Raw genomic sequence first — 21,749 nt, forward strand, 5'->3', positions numbered from 1 at the left:
TAGTATGTAAATTATATCTCAATAAAGTTATTTTTAAAAAATTATACAAGCCCCTGAGGCTGCATCTGATGTACTTAGTGGACTTAAAAATCTTCCCTCTTCCTCTTCCTTCTTGAATAATTCAGTCAAGAAGCCATTAGATGATGATGGTGGCCAAATGGCTGGGGGTGGAGAGAAGGCACCTGGCACAAGATGTCAGAGACTGATGGGGGCGAGGGGGTTGGTCTGCTTGGAAAGAACAGTGGTGTCAGTTTGATATGGAATGTTGGAGACCCAGCAAGGTAAGGAGTGCATACACACAGGAGGTCAGTGATTGCCAAGGGACATAGGTTACATACAGGAAGAAATGATCAAATAAGTAAATATGTGTAAGATAATGAGAGTCAGGTTTCTTACTATCAACAAACAGAGTTACAAATATGGAAATGGAAAAAACTAGAATGAACTAGAATCGGAAGTAGAACTATCAATGTGAGCTTATAGTTTTCTTTTCTTTTTTTTTTTTTTTGAGGAAGATTAACCCTGAGCTAACATCCACTGTCAATCTTCTTCGTTTTGCTGAGGAAGGTTGGCCCTGAGCTAACATCTGTGTCCGTCTTCTTCTATTTTATATGTGGGATGCCAGCATGGCTTGATGAGCGGTGCATAAGCCCACTCCTGGGATCCGAACTGGCAAACCCCAGGCCACCACACCGAGCCAGTGAACTTAACCACTACGGCACTGGGCTGGCCCCTCTTTTTTTTTTTTAAATTGAAGTATAATTGACATACAATTTCCTATGAGTTTCAGGTGTACATCATAGTGGGTCAATATTTAACTACCTTACAAAATGATGACCATTATAAGTCTAGTTACCTTTTTTCACCATACAAAGTTATTACAATATTATTGACTATATTCCCTATGCTGCACATTACACCCTCATGATTTACTAATTTTATAACCGGAAGTTTGTACCTCTTAATCTCCTTCACCTATTTCTCCTACCTCCTCAACCCCTCACCTCTTTGGTAACCAGTGGTTTGTTTCCTGTATCTATGAGTCTGCTTCTGCTTTGTTTGTTCTTTTCCTTTTTTTTTTTTAGATTCCATATGTAGGTGAAATCATACAGTATTTATCTTTCTCCATCTGACTGACTTCACTTGGCATAATGCCCTCTAGCGCCCTCCAACTTCTCACAAATGGCACTCCAATTTACATTCCCATCAATAGCATAGGAGGGTTCCCTTTTCTCCACATCCTCACCAACATTTGTTATTTTCTGTCTTTGTGATAATTGCCATTCTGACAGGTGTGAGGTGATATCTCATTGTGGTTTTGATTTGCATTTCTGTGATGATTAATGATACTGAGCATCTTTTCACGTGCCTGTTGGCCAATTGTATATCTTCTTTGGAAAAATGTCTATTTGAGTCCTCTACCCATTTTTTAATTGGGTTCTTTGTTTTTTTGATATTAAGTCACGTAAGTTCTTTATATATTCTGGATATTAACCCCTTATTGAATGTATGATTTGCAAATATCTTCTCCCATAGCTTATAGTTTTTAAAATGCAGAGATCAAGAAATAAATATACATGTGTGTTACATGTATACATCCTCTGGGAGCAGGGAATCCAAATGTCAGCAACCATGCCTACTACCCATATCTTGGCTTTTAAATACCATTCTCCACTAAAAGGAACCATGCTCCTTGGAGAAATGGCTAATTTGAAGGCTAGGGCAGGGAGGGTACAAAATAAGCCAGTCAGGAAAACCTTATTGGGCCAGACAGTTAGGAAGTTCTCAAAGAATGATAAAGACATGCCAAAAAGACACAGAAGCCAGCATGAAGAGACTCCCCTTGACTAAACATGGTACAATTTGAACATCAAAATATATAATAAGGAGCCAGCCCCGTGGAGTAGTGGTTAAGTTCATGCACTCCGCTTTGGTGCCCTGGGGTTCGTGGATTTGGATCCCGGGTGTGGAGCTACACACAGCTCATCAAGCCAGGCTGTGGTGGTGTCCCACATACAAAATAGAGGAAGATTGGCACAGATGTTAGCTCAGGGACAATCTTCCTCAAGCAAAAAGAGGAGGATTGGCAACAGATGTTAGCTCAGGGCCAATCTTCCTTACCAAAAAATAAATAATAATAATAATAATAATAATAATGACATTAATTACAACCTATTAAATAAGAACCTATTGAATTCATGCTGATATAATAAGTGAAAAAATGAACACAAAGAGGAGAAAGCTTTTCCTTATAGTGCAACGTCAATTGCGAAGTGAAGAAAGGATGGAATTAGAAAAAATATCATTTGGCAACCAGCATAGTATAATAATTCAGCCAGGAAACATCAATGGATGCTAAAAAATAGTGGGTTAAAATCTGATGAGGAATGGAGTAGTTACATAATTTCAAGAACCTTCTCTCAAAATATTTATTAATTACAAAGGGAAAAAGAGTAACTTTACAGTGCAGAAACCTAGCTGACACCACCTTAATCAAGTGATCAAAGTTAACTTTGACGTAATTGGACAAAATGAAAGCCTGTATCACTTGATAGGATGCAATGAGAAGAACACACTATCCTTTTTGTGATATTCCTGCTAAAGATGCTGAAGGGGGTCTGAATATGCCAACTCAAAATATGCTACTTTGGCAAAATGATTATTTTAAGCTGAAGGCAACTGAGAATCAACAGTTGCAGGAAGAGTTTTCTGCCCTCCCCTTATCTACCCAAAACCAGGCAAACTTCCCTTTGAGGAAAGTGTCCCTCTGTACCAGGGAGAGAAGAGGAGTGATGCATTTACATAAACAGATCTTACTAAAATAGCCCTCGTCTTCCATTAGTTCCCTTACATATTTCCTAGTTACTTTCCCACAATCGTCCCTTGAAGCCTTTGTTAAAAGGGTATATGAGCTTCTGAGTCTAACCACTTGAGTTTCATTTCTTTTCTGTGAATTCCCATGCATGTAAATATTAATAAAAATTGTGTGCCTTTTCTCCTGTCAATCTTTTGTTAGTTTCATTCACAGGCCCCCAGGGACTGAACTAAGTAAGAGGGTAGAGGAAAAGTTTTTCCTCTCTAACAATGGATAACCTGAATCTAATCCTGAGGAAATATTAGACAAATTCAAATTGATAAACATTCTATCAAATAACTGACCTGTAATCTTCAAAAGTGTCAAGGTCATAGGAGTTCAGAAAAGACTACAGAACTGTTCCAAATTGAAGGAGACAAAAAAAACACAACAACGATAAAATTATAACACATGATCCTGAATTGGATCTTTTTTTATAAAAGATATTACTGAGACGTTTGGTGAAATACGAATTAAGCTTGTGGATTAGATGATGGTATTTATCCCAATTCTCACTTCCTGATCTTAATGGCAGTATCTTTAGGACTTCTCTGTAGGAAGTATATACTAAAGCATGCCGGGCGGATGGGCTCTCCTGCCAGGAACTGGTTCTCAAATGAGTTAGGGCCATGGTCGGCAAACTTTCTGTAAAGGGCCAGATAAATATTTGAGGCTTTACGGGCCATATGTGTCTCTGTCACATAATTCTTGCTTTATTATTTTTTTTAAACATCGCTTTAAAAACGTAAAATTCATTCTTAGCTCACGGGCTGTACAAACACAGGCTGCAGGTAATATCTGGCCCATGGGCTGTAGTCTGCTGACCCCTGGTTTGTGGAGGGGGTGGGCGGGGTCAGAGGAACTCTTTGAACTATTCTTAAAACTTTGAAACTATTTTTTAAAAATATTTCAGCTAGAATCTTATAAGAACACTTTTAATAGGAAAGTTATGACATTTATTCTACTAATTATCAAAACACCAAAAACTACAATAATTAAAATAGATTGTTATGGCATGAAATTTGACAGATAGTTTAATGAAAAATAAAAGATAGTCCTGAAACAGATTTTAGTGACTGAAGACCTTAATAAATAGAGAAGGCATCACAAGTCAATGGAGACGGATGGATCACTTAACAAATAGAATTGGAAAAACTTCCCAAGACTAGGCAAAATAAAATTAAGTTAAATTCTAACTTATCCGATCCTATACTATATTCATACTAAATTCTATACTTATACTAAACAAATTTCAAGTGTATTAGGGAGCTAAATGTTAAAAAGCCAAGAAGAAAATATGTGTGATTATTTAACTTATCTCTGGAAGTGGATCACATAAATTTCAGGCTTTTGTATGTTAAAAGAACAAATAAAATTAAAAAGCAAAGGATAAACTGGGAAAATATTTGCAATAAATATAGCAAAGTTCATATTTCATACTATATTAATGCAATAAATATGACGAATTCAATAAACAAATACTTATTGAAAGAGCTCAGTCACTGCGTACTGGGAATATTTACCAACAGAAATAAAGGCAAAAGACAAAAATAGGTAAATACAGGAAACAGAACCAAACGAGTAATATCATTATGAAAAAAAGGTTCAAGCTAAGTAGTAATCAAACAAATGCAAATAAAACCAGTAATTAGATACCATTATCCCTATCAAATTTGTCATATATTTAACACATAAATCCAAATTCTGGTGGGGGAATGGGAAGAAAAGATGTTCACACACTGCTAGATGGGGCTGCAAATTGCTATAAAATTTCTAGGAAGACATCTGCAAACAAGTATGAATGATCTTTAAAATGTTTATACCTTAGTCAGGAAAATAATATGAAATTGGGACAAAGCTTATATACAAAGATATTCATTTTGCATTATAGCAAAACAAACAAAAAACTTGGAAACAATCTAATTTCTAATTATAGAATAGTCAAATAGGTGATACATTCATTCATTAGAATATTATATATCTAACAAAACCAGTGTTTACAAAAAAAGTCATAGAAAAATGCTTACAATATTCTAAGTGAAAAAAGAATATTTCAGGTCATAAAAATATGAATAAAGCAAAATAGCTCAAATTGTAAAATATGATGTTTGTATATATCTACACAGATTTAAATGTAGAAACTGTCTAAAAGGAAATAAAATGAAATACTAAAAGTGGTTAAAAAAAATAATAAATTCCTGCTAGAGGGCCAGGCCTGTGGCCCAGTGGTTAAGTTCACACGCTCTGCTTTGGCGGCCCAGGGTTTCACCGGCTCGGATCCTGGGTGCAGACCTAGCACCACTCATCAGGCCATGTAGAGGCAGCATCCCACATGGCACAACCAGAAGGACCCACAACTAAAATATACAACTATGTACTGCGGGCCGTTGGGGAGAAGAAGAAGAAGAAAAGAAGACTGGCAACAGATGTCAGCTCAGGTGCCAATCTTTAAAATATATATAAATATTCCTGCTGAAGCCCAGAGCAATCACCTGAAAAGTTCTAGAAATGGCTGCAATGAAGTGAATAAGGCTGAAAGCTTACTGGATAAAAAGCATTCTCTCTCACTCCACCACATGCTGGGAACTTTCCTACTGCCAATCTGGGCCGATGCTCCTGCTCAGAGGGCCTAGTACGCAGCTGAATGAACAAAGGGATGAATCCATCTCAATTTCCTAGGACAGGCAAACTAATTCCCTCCACGTAAACTACTCGGGGCAAACAATCTTCACCACAAGCAAGAGTCAGCAGGTATGAAACATGGACCAACGAACTGGTGACACTCGGCTATAGCTTGAAGGCCCAGGAAAAAGAGTTTAGCTGAGTTGACTCAAGAGTAAGGGTACCTAACTGTACATTTGTACTTAACAAATAGACAACAAGAGAGAAATTCCTTTTGTGTAAGTACTGTAGCTAATAAATGGAAAGGAAATGGGAATATCACCCTTTTTGCCAACTCCTAATAAAATAACGGATCTAATATCAATGGTCACTACTATCAAAACAAGGGAGAGACCTGACATTACCTGCCTCCTGATAGCTGTACACTGCTATACACTAACTATAAGCAGTACACTAACTATAACGTATTCTTCCCCAGCTCCCCACATCAAACCAGAATCAGATCAAGCCCCCAGTTTACAGGACATATAGAGGTCATAAGAACATGTGAACTTCTCAGCAATGCAATCAGCAAAATCCAGAATGTGGGAAAGTTTACAAGACAAACAACTCAGTGTCTTCAACAAATGAAATGCTAGAAGAAAAAAAGAGAGAGAATGGGAAATCCTAGATTAAAAGAAACTTAAAAGTAGAGTGACAAGACATCCCAATTTGCCCATGACAGTCCAGGTTTGTGCCTGCTGTCCTCGTATAATTGTTAAGAGAATTCCTTTTCACTATCAAGTTTCCTAGTTTAGATAATAGATTATATGATCACCCCACTTAAGCGACATATTAATCAAATGAACTGTGTTGGTACAGTTTGAATACTGATTTTAAAAAATCAACTCTAAAAAAACATTTGAATGCTGACTGGATATTTGATGATACTGACAAATTATTATTAATTGTTTTAGGTGTGACAATGTTCATTTGCTTATGTTTTTAAAGAGTCCTTACCTTTAGAGATACAAACTGAAATAGTTACATGAAAGGAAATGATATGAAATCTGGGATTTGCTTTAAAATAATCGGGGGTCGGGGGTGGGGGGAGTGGAGGAGGATAATATTGACCACACTGAAGATGTAAGACTACTCTCTCTACTTTGGAATGTTTTTGGGATTTTCCATAACACAATGTTTAAAACCTTCAGCTTCCTGCTCTTAATCCAAGAGCAGGCCTTTGGCATCTTGCCAAATAGAAACGACTATGTTTATTCAGTCACCTGAAGCCAGGATCTATGAAAAACTGTCTGCCATGCAAGGTTTCCTGAGGTTCAATCACAGCTAGCATTCTTCATTACTTTACCTTTCCATTAAAAAAAAGGAATTTCCCCTCTCTGACAAGAGAATCACACCTCCTGAAGATACTAAGTTGTTCCTTCCCTAAAGCAGGAGAAGAGAAAGAATGAAACACCTTCAAACGGTTTCCATGGACTTTTCTCATTGTCAAAAAACGGCCTGTTAAAAAGAATGTAATTCAGAGTGTTTCTCATTTTTAGTCCGTGTCCTGGTGAGCCCCAACAGGCCAGTTTTCAGCAGCAACAATTAGTAAGACTACATGAGAGGGCAGGAGGACACCTTAGCCAGGAACAAAGCTTTCACAGCCAGGACACAACGATAAGTGATACCTAGAGCTATCCATGGGAAAATAAGAATTTGAGAAAACTGATGGAAGCAAAATGAAGTGTGAGGATCAGCAACATGTGAATTTCCAACAAAGACAGCAGATAAAATAACTATGGTATTATAGCAGTTTGGGCAGTATTCTGAACAATTTTACACGTTTGACTCATTTAATCCTACAGCAACTCTTGAAGTACTATTACCATTCCCACTTTAACAATGCAGAAAATTGAGGCAGAAAGAAGTGAAGTAATTTGCCTACAACAAGGCCAGGATAAGAACAATTCTGGAGATGTTCCTCTTTTAGAGTTACTTTTTAAAGTGGTTGTTTAAAAAAAGAAAGACAAGAAAAGCAGGTGTTGGAAAATGAAAATAGTCCTTTCTCTTCGGCAGGAAACAATCTTGGCACCATCTAAAAGAGGTTTCACAGGCTGCCTAGTTTTGGAGGAGGCCCAAAGGAACACCTGTCCTTTGCCATAAAAGTCTACAGAAAGCCTCTCACACATGTGACACAAGAGGGGCCAGAGGGCTGAATTAGTACCGGCTGCAAACTTTAGTGGTAAATTACTTCTTGCTGAAGATGTTCAAGCAAAGGCTGAAGAGCTTTTTGCTAACGAAAGGAATTCCTCCACAGTAGAGAGTGGGCCAGAGCTAGATCCCTTCCAACATAAAGGTCACTCAAACAAAGATGTCTTGCTGTAAACCTTCCACTCTAGGGCTGACGAAGTCTATGGTAATTCAAAACTGATCCAAAATCTAAGCCATTCTATGTTCCAGGAAGTTGCCAACAGCAGACTTCTATCCCCAGGAGGCCTAAAGCTGGGCCAGTGAATAGCCAGAGACACAACTATATCCTCTCTCTTCAGGGACACCAGTTACAACATAGAGCATATCTAGCACTCCTCCAAATAGGGTTATACCAACACTGGAATACTCACGCCTGAGTGCCAATCAACAGGCTGGAATCATACTGTTAGAAGACGTACAAGTTGACCAAAAGTAAGAGGTTATTTAATTCAACCCAAATCACAATCATATTTATTACGCCTCTTAAGGTTGATCACACCCACACAAGACCCTTAAGAGCTACATCAAGGCCTGTCTGTAACAGACTCTTCCTTTCTCATCAAAGAACAAACAAAAATGTAGTACAAAGTTAGAGAGAGCATCATTTTAAAACTGTCTTGATTGTCCTTCAAATTAATATGGGCAACAATTTGTAGGGTCCTAAGCACAACACTGAGATGCAGTCAATAAAGAAGGTTAAGATTCTGAGCAGGGTCAGTTCTAACAACTATGCATAGGGACACCATTTTCCAGCCCTTTAAGACAACACAGCCACAAGCCTCCATAGCTCTATTAGTGTGCTAGGGCTGCCATAACAAAGCACCACAGACGGGGCGGCTTAAACAAGAGGCATGTATTTCCTCACAGTTCTGGAGGCTAGAAGGTGTCAGCAGGGTTGGTCTCTTCTGAGGCCTCTCTGGCTTGTAAATGGCTATCTTCTCCCTCTGTGTCTGCCTCCTAATCCTTTCCTTTTATAAGGACACTAGTCATATTAGGGCCCACCCCAATGACCTCATTTAACCAGAACTACCTCTGTAAAGACCCTATCTCTAAGTATGGTCACATTCTAGGTACTGGGGATTAGAACTTCAACATGCGAGCCATACAGAGAGAGCTGGGCAGGGGATTCCTCAGTTTTCTGCTGAGCACCAATCAGCATATGTGGGGAAGGACACTATCCAAGGAAATGAGCGGTGGTGCCCTCCCTAGAGCTCACACAGGGCCAGGAATAGATCATATTCCCACCAGCCTGAGTGAAAAAACTCATAATGGATGGGCACTGAGTACTCAGAAAGTACTGCCTCAGTATTAAGGAAAAATTAGCCCCAAATGCCACTCTGGGCCCACCCAACAAAGCCTAAAAGGAATCTTCAAAAGGATCAAACTATTTACAAATAATATAACTGCTTCCTAGAACAACATTCAAGAAGTTTTAAAGAAATAAAAACATACCCAGCAAATAACAAAGTAAAATCATCTTGCCTTATCACTAAACTGGTACTTTGCAAGGGACAGATACAAAAGAATGGAAAGAAACACTAACAGACTCACCAGACAGGTGAACAAGTCTAGGAAAGAAGAAACATGAAATTTAACAAGTTTTCAAGCCCAAAGCTGCAAAACATTGCTTCAGGTTGTCCCAAGACCATAGGTGTCAAGAGATAGTACTTCAAGGCATGTGCCAAGATGGGGCACACCTTAGGCTGTGGGGGCAACCCAACTTACAAACTTCCTCAGCCTGAAACAAAGTCTAACACCTCCGGATGGGGTGACTTCAGGGAAGAGTCAGCCTCTAACGTTGTCCTATGTCAGTCTAACACTGCCCAAAATTATCTGTGGAATTTTAACTCCTGTATCAAATAATGTCAGGTAAGTCTGTATAATAAGTAGTGCTTTAACTTAAAATTTAGTTTTCTAGGTTACTTTTTTTTCTCTAACAAAAAGCTTAACACACATCAATTGATCAATCATACCTTCCTTTTTTTTTTCCTGGGGAAGATTCGCCTAGAGCTAACGTCTGTTGCCAATCTTCCTCTTTTTGTATGTGAGCTGCTACCATGGCATGGCCAATAACAGATGAGTGGTATAGGTCTGCGCCCAGGAACCGAACCCCAGCTGCCAAAGTGGAGTGTGTCGAACTCAAACACTAGGCCACTGAGGCTGGTCCCATACCTTCCTTCTTGAAAAAAAATTCTTAATTGGTTTCCAAGATACCTCTCTGTTGGTTCTTCTCCTTCCTAAAGAGCTGCTCCTTTTCAATCTCTGCTTTGCTTGTCTTAGTCTTCCCAACCTCTTAAAGTCAGATTGTGCGAGGGCTCAATCCTTTAACATTTCTTCTTTCTCTATCAACAGTCACTCAGTGGATGATCTCATAAATCTATTTCTTTCACTTAAATGCTGACAATTGGTAATTATTTATCTTTAGCCCAGACCTCACATCTCTCTAACTGTATATCTAATTAGCTATTGCTTGCAGTTTCCCAGTCTCAGTTCATGGTAACTCCAACTTTCTAAATGTTCAGCCCCAAATCTTCAGATATCCTTCACTCATCTTTTTCTCAAACTCTGCATCTAATCCATCAATAAATCCTTTCAATTCTACCTTCAAAATACATCCTCAAATCTGACCACTTCTTACCACCTGCACTACTATGGCTTCAACCAACCATTGTCTCTTACCTAGATTATACCGGCAGCCTTTTACCTATAGCCAGCGATCCTTTCAATCTAAGTCAGATCATGACATTCTTCCGCTTTAAACCCTCCAATGGCTTCTCATCTTACTCAGCCTAAAAACAAAAATTCTCATAATGACTTTAAAGTTCTACTTCATCTAGCTCCTCCCTACATCTCAGAGCTCATTTCCCACCTCTCACTCCCTAAATTATTCCACACCAGCTTTACTGGACTCTACTGCACAAAGAACACGCGAAGAAAGCTCTTAGACCACGTCTGCAGCACTTACTGTTGTCTCTGTCTGAGACACTTCCTTCAGATACCTCTACTCTGGCTCCATGACTTCCTTCAGGTCTTTGCTCACATGTCAACTTATCATTGAGCCATCTTATATATATTGTCAACCCCTACTCCTCTTATCCTGCTGTATTTTCTCACCCTTACATCCGTCTGTTATATATTTACTCATTAACCTGTCTGCTTCCCTCCACTAGAATCTAAGCTCCCTCAGGGCAGGAACTTTATCTCTTGGTGTTCACTCTTTGTTCTCCATGTCTAAAACAGTGCCCAGCACATAGTATGTACTCAAATAATGTTTAATATATGAAAAGGAAGGCAGAAAGGAATGGGGAAAGGGTTATTTTCAGCAACGTGAACAAATCACTTAACTTGTTTTAGAAACAAATTTTCCTCCTGTGTAAAATGTGGTGTTTGGCCTATTTAACCTTTAGAGAGCTCTGTCATTGTGCCATGCTATGCTTCTCCACTGGGGTGGTCACAAGACTGTCCAACAGGATGGGCACACAAATATCTAACTACTTATGCTACCCTACTTTCTCCTGAAATTTTGAATGTAGCAGAGATCTGTGAAATTCCTTTTACTCTTCTCTGTGACAGGGCCTTGACTTTTACTCAGTTACTCTCCATTACTAAAGAGAAAGGTTTGGGTTTTACCTATCAGGCTAGAAGCAATTACTGAGGCCCACATTCACATCACAGTAGGTTTCCTTACCTCCACTGCAGTGGGCGGCTGGAACAGGGACTGCCAGGACTGCTATGGGCTTGTGGGTTCAGGAAAAAGGCAAGAGGAGAAGTAGCCAGAACACAATCAGCACTAAATGGGACTTTAGTGAGAGATAGGGCTGGAGCCGATGTGGGGAAAAACGTGTGCTGGTTTACTTCAGATCCTCGGCAAAGAGCAGAGATTCTGACAAGGTACCAACAGTAGAAGAAAACAAAGTCAGTGATAATTTCTCAACCAAAAAGAAACATCTTCAAAGTGGGTTAGTTTAGGCAAAGAGGCTTACAAAAAGTAAAGAGTCAAAAATCATTCTCAAATATCATACCTCAGTATCAATACTGGCAAAGAATGACCTTCGAGACTAAAACTTAATCCACAGAATTAAAACCAAAAGTTTAAGCTTTGGGTATTTAAAGTATTTAGAATTGGCTTCAGGAAAAATATTGCAAATTTACTGCAACTCATCAGTTAGCAAGCAATAGGTAATATTTTGTGTCCAGTGACTAAAACTTCCTAGAGAGATGTGTATGTCCATAAAAATAAACATTCTCAATAAATTTATAAATTTTTGTTTATAAATTGTTGGATTATATTTACAATAACACCAATTTAATTAGCTAATTTCTGCCTAATGAGTATATCAAATAATGTCATTTAACTCTGTATAATAGATTTTGCTTCTACTTAAATTTTAGTTTTCCAGGTTACTGTTTTCCCCTAAAAACAATCTAACCATCTTGATGCATTAAGTCCTAATAAAGACTATTAAGTAAATAAGATCACTACACTGAAAATAGACAGATGGTAAATATAGATTTCTACTTTGTTGATCACTGATAGATATGCCACAGATGATGAAAAATAACTGAGAGATTCACAGCATTTAATTTGCTGAAGTAACAGCGTGGCTTTCAATGCAAATACCATATTAAACTATTATATTTTATTTCCAAGACAAAAAAATAAGTATCACATAAGCACCTAATCTGTTTAAAAATGTTAGTTTCCTGTATTGTTATTGCTGACTGCTTGGATATGGATATGGTGACATTCTACTTGTGTTTAATTATGTATATTCAAAGGAAATCTTTACCTTCATACTTATCCCTTTAGCTAGTTTCAGCATATTTCTCAGATGAGTACACAATATGAGGATATAATAGGCTCGGAAAGTGGAGGGCAGACAAACATATAAAATTACAGGCATGCCCAAATTTCCACAAACTCAATATATTTTTTTAAAATTACGAGAACTAAAAATACTAATTTGAATTAATTTCTCACTTCAAAAAGAATTTTCACTTTTCTAAAGAACTATTTCAAAAATAAGTTCCCTAGTATATATAAGAAAGAGTGAATTAGAACACACACTAAGACACTAAGTTCTTGTTAATCTGAATAATATTGCTTATACCAAATTTTGGAGACTTAAATCTTATCACATAAAATAATGCTTAGCCATTTTGATAAATATATAATAAGAATTATAAAAATCTATGAAAACCAAATCTCATTCTCCTTTTGCTTCTAATCACCACTCTGCAAACTGGTTATATACTGAGGTGAGTCTAAAAAGGATTGTTTGAAAAAGGCAAAGAGATTTATAAACTATTTACCAGCTCCTCGGGGGAAATTTTCCTAATCTAAATTCAAGTCACTAAACAGATAAAATGATTACCAATACAGTGTACCAACATTTGGAGAGCACGATTTTCGATCACTTATGTTTTCTTAAACTACAAACTCAATTAAAAAATTTCAATTTTGCTAATAAGTCATCTTTACATGACACTTTAGTTGACGAAGCTTCTTTTTTAAAGTCTTTAACTTTCTGGCCTTAGTATGGGAATGTTTTTTAAAAGTATGCCAATCCTTCCAATTATATACTTCAAACAAGTCTGATTTTCCAAGGTCTGGTAGAATCATTAATTCAATCGATGAGCATCCACTAACACAGAAGGGCAATGACTCAAAGTCCACGCTGTCTCAGGGAAGCACTAACGTTCAGGGAAGAAAAGCTGAAGTGCACTCCTTCTGCCCTGTGAGTTATGCAAAGGTAGCTCAAGACGGTCACTGAGGTGGAATGGATTCTAGGACACTTCTTTCCCTGGTTCTCTAGTTTGCTGATCAATTCACTGAGCACTTCTTCATTAAATAAGCCTGAGCAGCTCTTGGAAAGCCACCCTGAGGTGGAAGGCTTCTTCCATTCCCCAGCTTTGAAATCCTCATCTAAGTACATTTCTATATTGGCCAACATAGAAATAAAATTCAGGTCATACCCTAAAGGACTCAGGCTTGGATCTGCAAGGGCAGATCTGAGGTCCTGAGCTGACAGGCCAGGGTCAGAAATACAACACGCTCTCTAGTCAAAAGAGGAGATACTTTCATTTCCATTTGTTTCTCACATTCATGGGGCTTGTATTCGCAGCTTTGACACTAACTCTAAACATTCATTTTCAAGCCAGGAAAAAAGCGATCTTCACGGTTAACCCAGTTCCCCCAAGTACCTAAGAACCCCTAAACTGACATCTAACTCAATTTTCAGAATTAGAAACCCCATGTGCCCCTGCCAAGGACCACTGTTTTGACCTTGAATTTATGAAGCCAGCTCAGCCCTCTTCCTGACAGGCATCTCCAAAGCAGAGTCTTTATCCAAACAAATGAAGGTGTGTTAGTTGGCATTAGTACTTTTCCTGACATCTGCCAGTTTCCACTCAGAGACCCCAGCCTCCTTACTGAATCCGCAGGCATGGTGCTCCCAGTCTCTCTCTCCTCCGTTTCATCATTTTCCTGGCTACTCAAGCTTCTGCCCTCTCACACTGGAGTCTTGGCAGGAAGTTCTCTCACACAAGGGGTATGCAGTCTATAAGCCAAAGGAAACTTACAAAAGCTTCCCAAACTTAAGAGAAAAATCAAAGCACTTTTCTTCAAAAACATGATATTCAGAACCCCCCTCCACCCTCACTCCCAAAGACCTAAGAGCCCGGGAGGCAGCAGTGAGACAGAGTGAGGAGTCCCAGATCCCAAATGAATCAGCTGTCCTCTGATCTGCCTGACATCATTCACACTCAGCCTGCAACAAATCAGAGCCCCAGAGAGTACCTTGTTCCTCCTCAGCGACAAGTACCAAACTCCCTCCCCCACAATCAGCTGCAACCTCCAACCCTGAGGTCTGGCAGCAGTGAAGACTCTGGCAGAAATTGTACATACCAACTTGAAAACTCACCCTGTGACAGAAATACTATTAACTCAAGAGGCGTGGGCCAGGCTAGAACAGCTGTTGCAGCGGGTAGGGGATTGGTAGAAAGCATATTAAGGATCTCAAATTGGTAAATTAATGAGCTAAGAATATGTTGGCATTTCTGCAACATTATTCATTCTCAAACCCAGGCCTGGTGGAAGATGACAGAGTCTTAATGTTAGGGTTCAAAGCAGTCATCATTCAAATTCTGAATCTGATCAATTTAAGTAAATTCTGTACTCCTCCTATAGACAAAATTCAGGATTATTTTTTATTCCATTTCTATTACTCTCTAATCACTTGAATAATCTTGTGGTGAGAAAAGTCATAAGGAAAATTAAGAAAATAAGCACAGAAACCATTTAGTTTAATTTCATCCAGTAACTATTAATAAAATCATTCAGGGGCCAGGCCGGTGGTGTAATGGTTAAGTTAGCACGCCCTGCTTTGGTAGCCTGGGGTTCACCAGTTCGGATCCTGGGCGCAGACATACGCACTGTTTATCAAGCCATGCTGTGGCAGGCATCCCACATACAAAAAATAGAGGAAGATGGGCACAGATGTTAGCTCAGGGCCAACCTTCCTCAGCAAAAAGAGGAGGATTGGCGGCAGATGTTGGCTCAGGGCTAATCTTCCTCAAATAAATAATCAGATAAAATAATATCCTTGATATGGCAGATGTTACACAAGACACTTAGGTAAGCTGCAGAAGAACTCTAATGAATGGTAAGCTACTTAAACTACATACTTAATTTATGTATGCTTCAGTTTCCCCATCTGTAGAATGAAAATAATTAAGGTACTTAATATATAGGTTGTGGTGAAGACTAACATATGTAAGACAGCAAAGTGCTCGCTATTATTATAGGTCTTGCCCTCCAGAAGCTAGCTCTCAATCTAAAGGAGGGAGAGAAGCCCAAACACATAATAAACCATCTGACAGAAACAGCCTGGCCTGAAGAGAGCCAAGTGATCAAGCACACTGTGGAGCTAAACACAGGTAGGGAGCCAAAGAGTTAGCAAAAGTCCTGGTCCCCTGCTTCAGAGCACCTGCCAACTCTGATGGGCTCTTCTCATTCATACAGATGACAAAGTATGTCAAACTGTTTTACTAGCATAACATTCAAAGGATTAGTTCATACTCCAACCAATGCTTTTTCAACTGCAGGTCACAACTGTTTAGTAAGTCATGAAATCAATTTGAAAGTCAGGACCAATATTTTCTTAAATGGAAAACAGAATAGAAAGACAAATATCAGAGTGCTTCACACATAGTAAGGGTTAAGAATTTTTTGTGAAATTTAGGTGTTTGTGACATCTATTACTGAAATACGTACAAACATACAAGTGTAAACACATGCGATGGGTTCCAATGTAAAATCTGTTTGTTATTAAGGGTCACAGTCTAAAAAGTTTGACAGCCACTGTTCTAATTACCCAAGCAAACTCACCAACCTAGTAGCTATAGACAGTCACTCTTCCTTTCCATGTACCAGCCCAATCATTTGGTTCTCACAGCTCCTACTTCAGAAGCCCCGTTCTAAGTCCTAATGAAAATGGAAACGCTCTCTCAGAAATCTAGCACCTCTCAACCAGTCCTGAGTCCACTTTGGGAAAGTCTCGTGATGATATCAGCATCAGTGACAAAAGCCCACATTCCCACAACTAAGAGACCAGCTGCAGTCTACCCCCAATCCAAGCCAAGGCTGTGCAGTTAAGGTTGGCCCCTAAGTTTCTAACCAATATTCTCTATTCTCTATACCCAACCCCAGGCAACTGAATAATAATAATAATAACAATATGACATAACAGCAATCAACATTTATAAGTACTTACTATTTACTAGGTTCTATTCTAAGCACTCTATATGTAATACCCAGGACTTCATCACAGCCCTATGATATATGTGCTATTATTATTGCCATTATTAACAAGAAAAAAAGCACAGAGAGGTTAAAATCATACCAGTGGTAAAGAAGAAAATACCCTTTCCTCAATATGTTTGCACCTAGTTACCCTACATATGATTATACTAGCCAGAAGTAGTCCTGTCTTCAGCCAAGTTGGTGAACTGAAGTCATCTCTAGAATCAATGTGAGGAACTGTTGTGCTATAATTTCCTTCAGTATAAGATTCTGACAACAATAGCAAATGGATTCTCTCTAGCCTGTTCTGCAATTATAAACGGGGAGAGGAGAGAGAGCATGGAGCTCCTTAAATAATGGTAAAGTCAGAAAATATTTGTTTGATTTTTAGAGAATGAGAGTCATATCTTATGTCCTTCATCTGACCCAAGGAAGATGTCACTTTTGCTCCTAGAGATTAACACATCCCCAGACAGAGTACTTTCTTTACACTTATTGGCATTAGAATCCTTTTGTGCCAATATTCCTGTCAGTATTAGGAAAGCTTAACACTTCCAACACTTCCCTGAGACTGGTGACAGCACTCAACAATTTGCAGTATGGAAAACAAAACATCTACCTTTTCTTATTAATTCACACAACTATTTATTGACTGCATTACCACCCTTGGAGCCAGGCAAGAAAGGTCTCTGCCATGGGCACTTTAGAGGTTCTGCAAAATAAAAAAAACACAAAAAGTCAATGTATTAAAGAAATGGGGTTGCCCCTGTAATTTGTGATCTGGCATTCTGCACTGGGAAAGCAAAGCCCTAAAAATCCGTTCTTGTGACTTCCACTGTTCAGACCCCAGGAAAACACTTGTCCACATCTTTCTTCTGAAGTCTTTTTTTAAAAAAGGCAGTTATGCCAGATTGCTACTATGGATTGTGAAGCTGGAAACTTCAGAGAGAACTCTGCCTGAGATTAGAAAGTGAGCAGCACAGGTCTCAGAAGTAAGCAAAAAGACAAATTAGTTAACCTGTCAAATCCTTCCTCTCAGATAACATAAATATAATAGATTTCTTGGCTAATACAAGTATTGTTTCCAAGTTGGAGCCAAACATGCATTTACTTGATTTCTTTCTGTTCCGATTCATGGTTCTAAAGATACTCATAATTTAGCTCAGTCTTCCTAACAGAGCACATGGCACCTGAGGAACACTTTTCAGAATTAAGGAATTCATATTACTAGTAAACGTACTTATGCGCAAGTCTAGACATAACATACGTAAGGCCAGAGACCAGTTTTTTATACCAATAGTTGAACAGTTAATGCTAAAATTACATTTTGTTTTTATAAAAATATGTACTCAGATATATGTAGAAACCATAAAATTTTTAAATTTAGCTTATTTAAGTAATTTTGAATATTTAAAAAGAAAACTCTTTGAAAGCACTGAAAATTTTCAATTTTTTACACTTTTTATTTTTGATAAAAATATATTCAAACTTGCTACTCTCTGAATACAATTACATTTTTTTAAAATCCTATAGATCATCATAAACAAGTACAAGTTGTGATCATGACAGAGATAGAAAAATAAGAAAGTGAAGCTTAGGAGAGAAAAAAGAAACAAAATCTATAAATAAGTCGATCTGCTTAAATTTGAAAAAAACTGCTAATGAAAGAGAATGGACTTCAGTGACACACAGAAAGCACACATACAATCATTAACACTGAAGAAAAGATTGAGTAAACAGAAAATAAGCCATAGTATTCCAAGAGAAGTAAATGCTGATACAGAATGCTGGTGTGATTATTCCTAAAATAATATTATCTATCCAATATTTAGCCAAATACAAAGATTTTTTTTTCCTGTGGTATAACAGTAAAATAATCACAGAATACAATAAAAAATTTATAGGTGTAATGTAAATGACTTTGAAATTTGATGCTAAAATGGATGAACATGTAAGATGGATAAAAAATGAAAAAAAAATGATGAAACACGGTCACTGACACGGATAAAAACGTAAATGAAATTAATAATTTAATTGGTAATAAAGTGAGAAAAAATCATAATTTAACTTTTAAAAAGTAATTATTACTCAGTTCTATAGATTACAAGAGGGATAAAGTCATGTTAAACAACTAACTTTGTAATATATATTGTTGAGTTAACTGAAAAAGAAAACGAGGAAGTAGAAATGAACTTGATGCAAAAAATATAGGTTTTGACTTATGAGAGAACTAAAGAAAAAACTCAATTTTAGGCATTAAGACTGTCAAACTTTCACCTGCAACTATGACAAAGTAACTAAAACAAAACTAGCCGTTCTGCTGCAAACCACCATAAAACTGAACAAAATATATGAGGCAACAGCTTTCAGGCACTGGGAAAAGGCAACGCAAGAATGCAAATCCAAAAGAAGGAAAACTCAAATGCTGAAACATCCCAATTTTCCCAGCTCCCTGCCTGGAACAATGTTCTTACAGTGGCACAGAGAGCTAGAGCTCAAGCAGAATGCAGTAGTAGCTCCATTAAGCTTGAAGAAGCACAGGTTACAGTTTAGGGTAGCTAATCAAACACACATTGCACACTCATCAAGAAAGACCATATGCTAGGCCATAAAAGAAGTCTCACAAAATTTCAAAAGTCTGAAATTCTATAAATTATGTTGTCTGGTCACAAGAGAATTAAATTCAAAATCAATTACAATGAAAAAAACTACAAAATTCCCCAATATTTGGAAATTAAACTACACATTTCTAAATAATCTATGAGTCAAAGATGAAATGACAAAGGAAATTAGAAAATATTTTAGATTAAATTATAATGAATATACAACATATCAAACTTTATAGTATGCAGCTAAAAGAGTGCTTAGAGGGAAATTTATAGCTTTAAATGCTTACATTAAAAAAGGAAGATCTATGGGGCTGGCCCCGTGGCCGAGTGGTTAAGTTCGCGCGCTCCGCTGCAGGCGGCCCAGTGTTTCGTCAGTTCGAATCCTGGGCGCGGACATGGCACTGCTCATCAGACCACGCTGAGGCAGCGTCCCACATGCCACAACTAGAAGAACCCACAACGAAGAATACACAACTATGTACCTGGGGGCTTTGGGGAGAAAAAGGAAAAAAAAAAAAAAAAAAGGAAGATCTAAAATCACTAATTTATGCCTCTACACTAAAAACTTAGAAAAGAAAAGCAAATTAAATTCAAAATACAAGAAAAGAATAAAGAAAAATAAAAGTGGAATCAGTGACAGAAAAAATTAACAGAACCAAAAGTTGGTTCTTTGAAAATATTAATAAAATTAATAAAAATTCTGCTAAGACAAATCAAGAAGCAAAGGAGATTTGAAAACACAAATTACTATTAGGAATAAAAGATGGGAAATCACAACAGATCAACAGACAGTAAAAGAATAACAAAAATAGCATGAACAACTTATGCTGATAGTTTATATAAAATGGACACAGCTCAAAAAAATTCTTACCAAAACTGACTTAAGATATACACAATATGAATTATAGTGAGTGATATAAGCCAGACGTAAAAGGACAAACATTGTGTGATTCCACTCACATGAAGTACCTAGAACAGGCAAATGCATAGAGACAGAAATCAGAAAGAGTTTCCAGGGGCTGCAAGAAGAGGAGAATGGGGAGTTACAGCTTAAAGAGTACAGAGTTTCTACTTGGGGTGATAAAAAGTTTTAGAAATAGTGGTGAAGGTTGTACAACATTGTGAATGAACTTAATGCCACGGAATTGTATACTTAAAAACATGAACAACTCAGTGGTAAATTTCATGTATTATGTATATATATTTATATATACACATATACACACACACACACAATCATGCGCTACATAATGTTTCAGTCAATGGTGGGCTGCATATACGACAGTGGTCCCATAAGATTAGTACCATACGGCCTAAGTGTGTAGTAGGCTATACCATCTAGGTTTGTGTAAGTACATTCTATGATGTTCATATTAACAATGAAATCGCCTAAGTATGCATTTCTCAGAATATATCCTGGTCATTAAGTGATGAATGACTATATATCTTACTACAATTTAAAAAACATAAAATAATTAATTCAAAAGGGCTTAAGACCCAAACGCAAAAGCTAAAACTACAAAACTTCTAGAAGAAAAGTTTAGAGAAAATCTTCATGATCTTGGCATAGGCAAAGACTTCCTGGACAGAATATGAATACTAATCATAAAAACTCACAAATTCAACATCAAAATTAAGAACTTCTGCTGTTTAAAAGATAACATTCCACTCAACTTTCTAAGGAAAAGGCAAGCTAAAGACTGAAAGAAAATAGTCACATTATATCTGACAAAAGATCTGTATCTGGATATGTAAATAATTCTTACAACTCTTTAACAAAAAAACCCAACTCATTTTTTTTTTAATGGGAAAAAGATTGGGGCACACATTTCACAAAAGAAGATATACAAATAGCCAATAAGGACATGAAAAACATGCTCAATATCACTTTTCATCTGAGAAATGCAAGTTAAAACCACAATGAGATAACCTACACAACCACTAGAATGGTTAAAATTTATAAGTCCGACCATAACAAGTGTTAGTATGGACGTGGGCCAACTAGAACTCTCAATATCGTTGGTGGGAGTATAAAATGGTACAACCATTTTGGAGAATTACGTGGTAGTTTTTTACAAACTTAAACATACGTTTATCATTTGACAAGTAGGAGGGCAAAAAAACAAGGAAATCTAAGTTTCACTCTTTGGCTCTTTCATTTTTTAAAAGATTAAAAATATTTTAGTCAAAAGTTTTCATACAGCAGATAAAATGAAAGAGACACTGCAAGAAAATATAAGAAAACTAAAGAAAATGGAAAAAATATGTTTGTATGATGTATTTGTTTTCTATTGTATAATAAATTGCCACAAACACAGCCACTTAAAGCAATACATACTTATCATTTCACAGTTTCCGTGAGTCAAGAATTCAGGCACAGTTTAGTTAGGGCCTCTGCTTAAGGGTCTCACAAGGCTGCAATCATCGTGTTCCCTGGGTTGCATTCTCATATGGAGGCTTGGCTGAGGAAGAATCCACTTCTAAGCTCAGTGGGATAGTTGGCCAAATTCATTTCCTTGTGGCTGTAGGACTGATCGCCTTAGCTGCTTGCTGGATATTGACTGTAGGCCACCCTCAGATTCTAGAGGTGCCCATAGTTCCCTGCCACATGGGCTCTCCCAACATGGTT

General features: G+C 37.5%; 1 protein-coding gene across 16 annotated transcripts in view; it reads right to left on the minus strand.

Moving 5' to 3' along the window:
- MAST2 (microtubule associated serine/threonine kinase 2) overlaps nucleotides 1-21,749 on the minus strand; it is a 211,016-nt gene that overhangs the window by 73,431 nt on the left and 115,836 nt on the right. For 2 of the 16 annotated variants that reach the window (XM_070609715.1, XM_070609714.1), the window contains exons 1-2: nucleotides 14,142-14,475; nucleotides 11,397-11,591 (exon numbers count right to left, since the gene is read on the minus strand). The exons of 11 other annotated variants lie outside the window; for them this stretch is intronic. In XM_070609715.1, coding sequence (XP_070465816.1) covers nucleotides 11,397-11,591; nucleotides 14,142-14,191 — 245 coding nt within the window. In that variant the 5' untranslated portion in view covers nucleotides 14,192-14,475. Of the gene's footprint in view, nucleotides 1-11,396; nucleotides 11,592-14,141; nucleotides 14,476-21,749 lie in introns of those variants that run through there. 3 more of the 16 variants (XM_070609717.1, XM_070609719.1, XM_070609722.1) reach the window with 3 other exon arrangements.

This window comes from Equus przewalskii, chromosome 2 (genome assembly GCF_037783145.1).
Source record: "Equus przewalskii isolate Varuska chromosome 2, EquPr2, whole genome shotgun sequence".
Taxonomy (NCBI): Eukaryota; Metazoa; Chordata; class Mammalia; order Perissodactyla; family Equidae; genus Equus; species Equus przewalskii.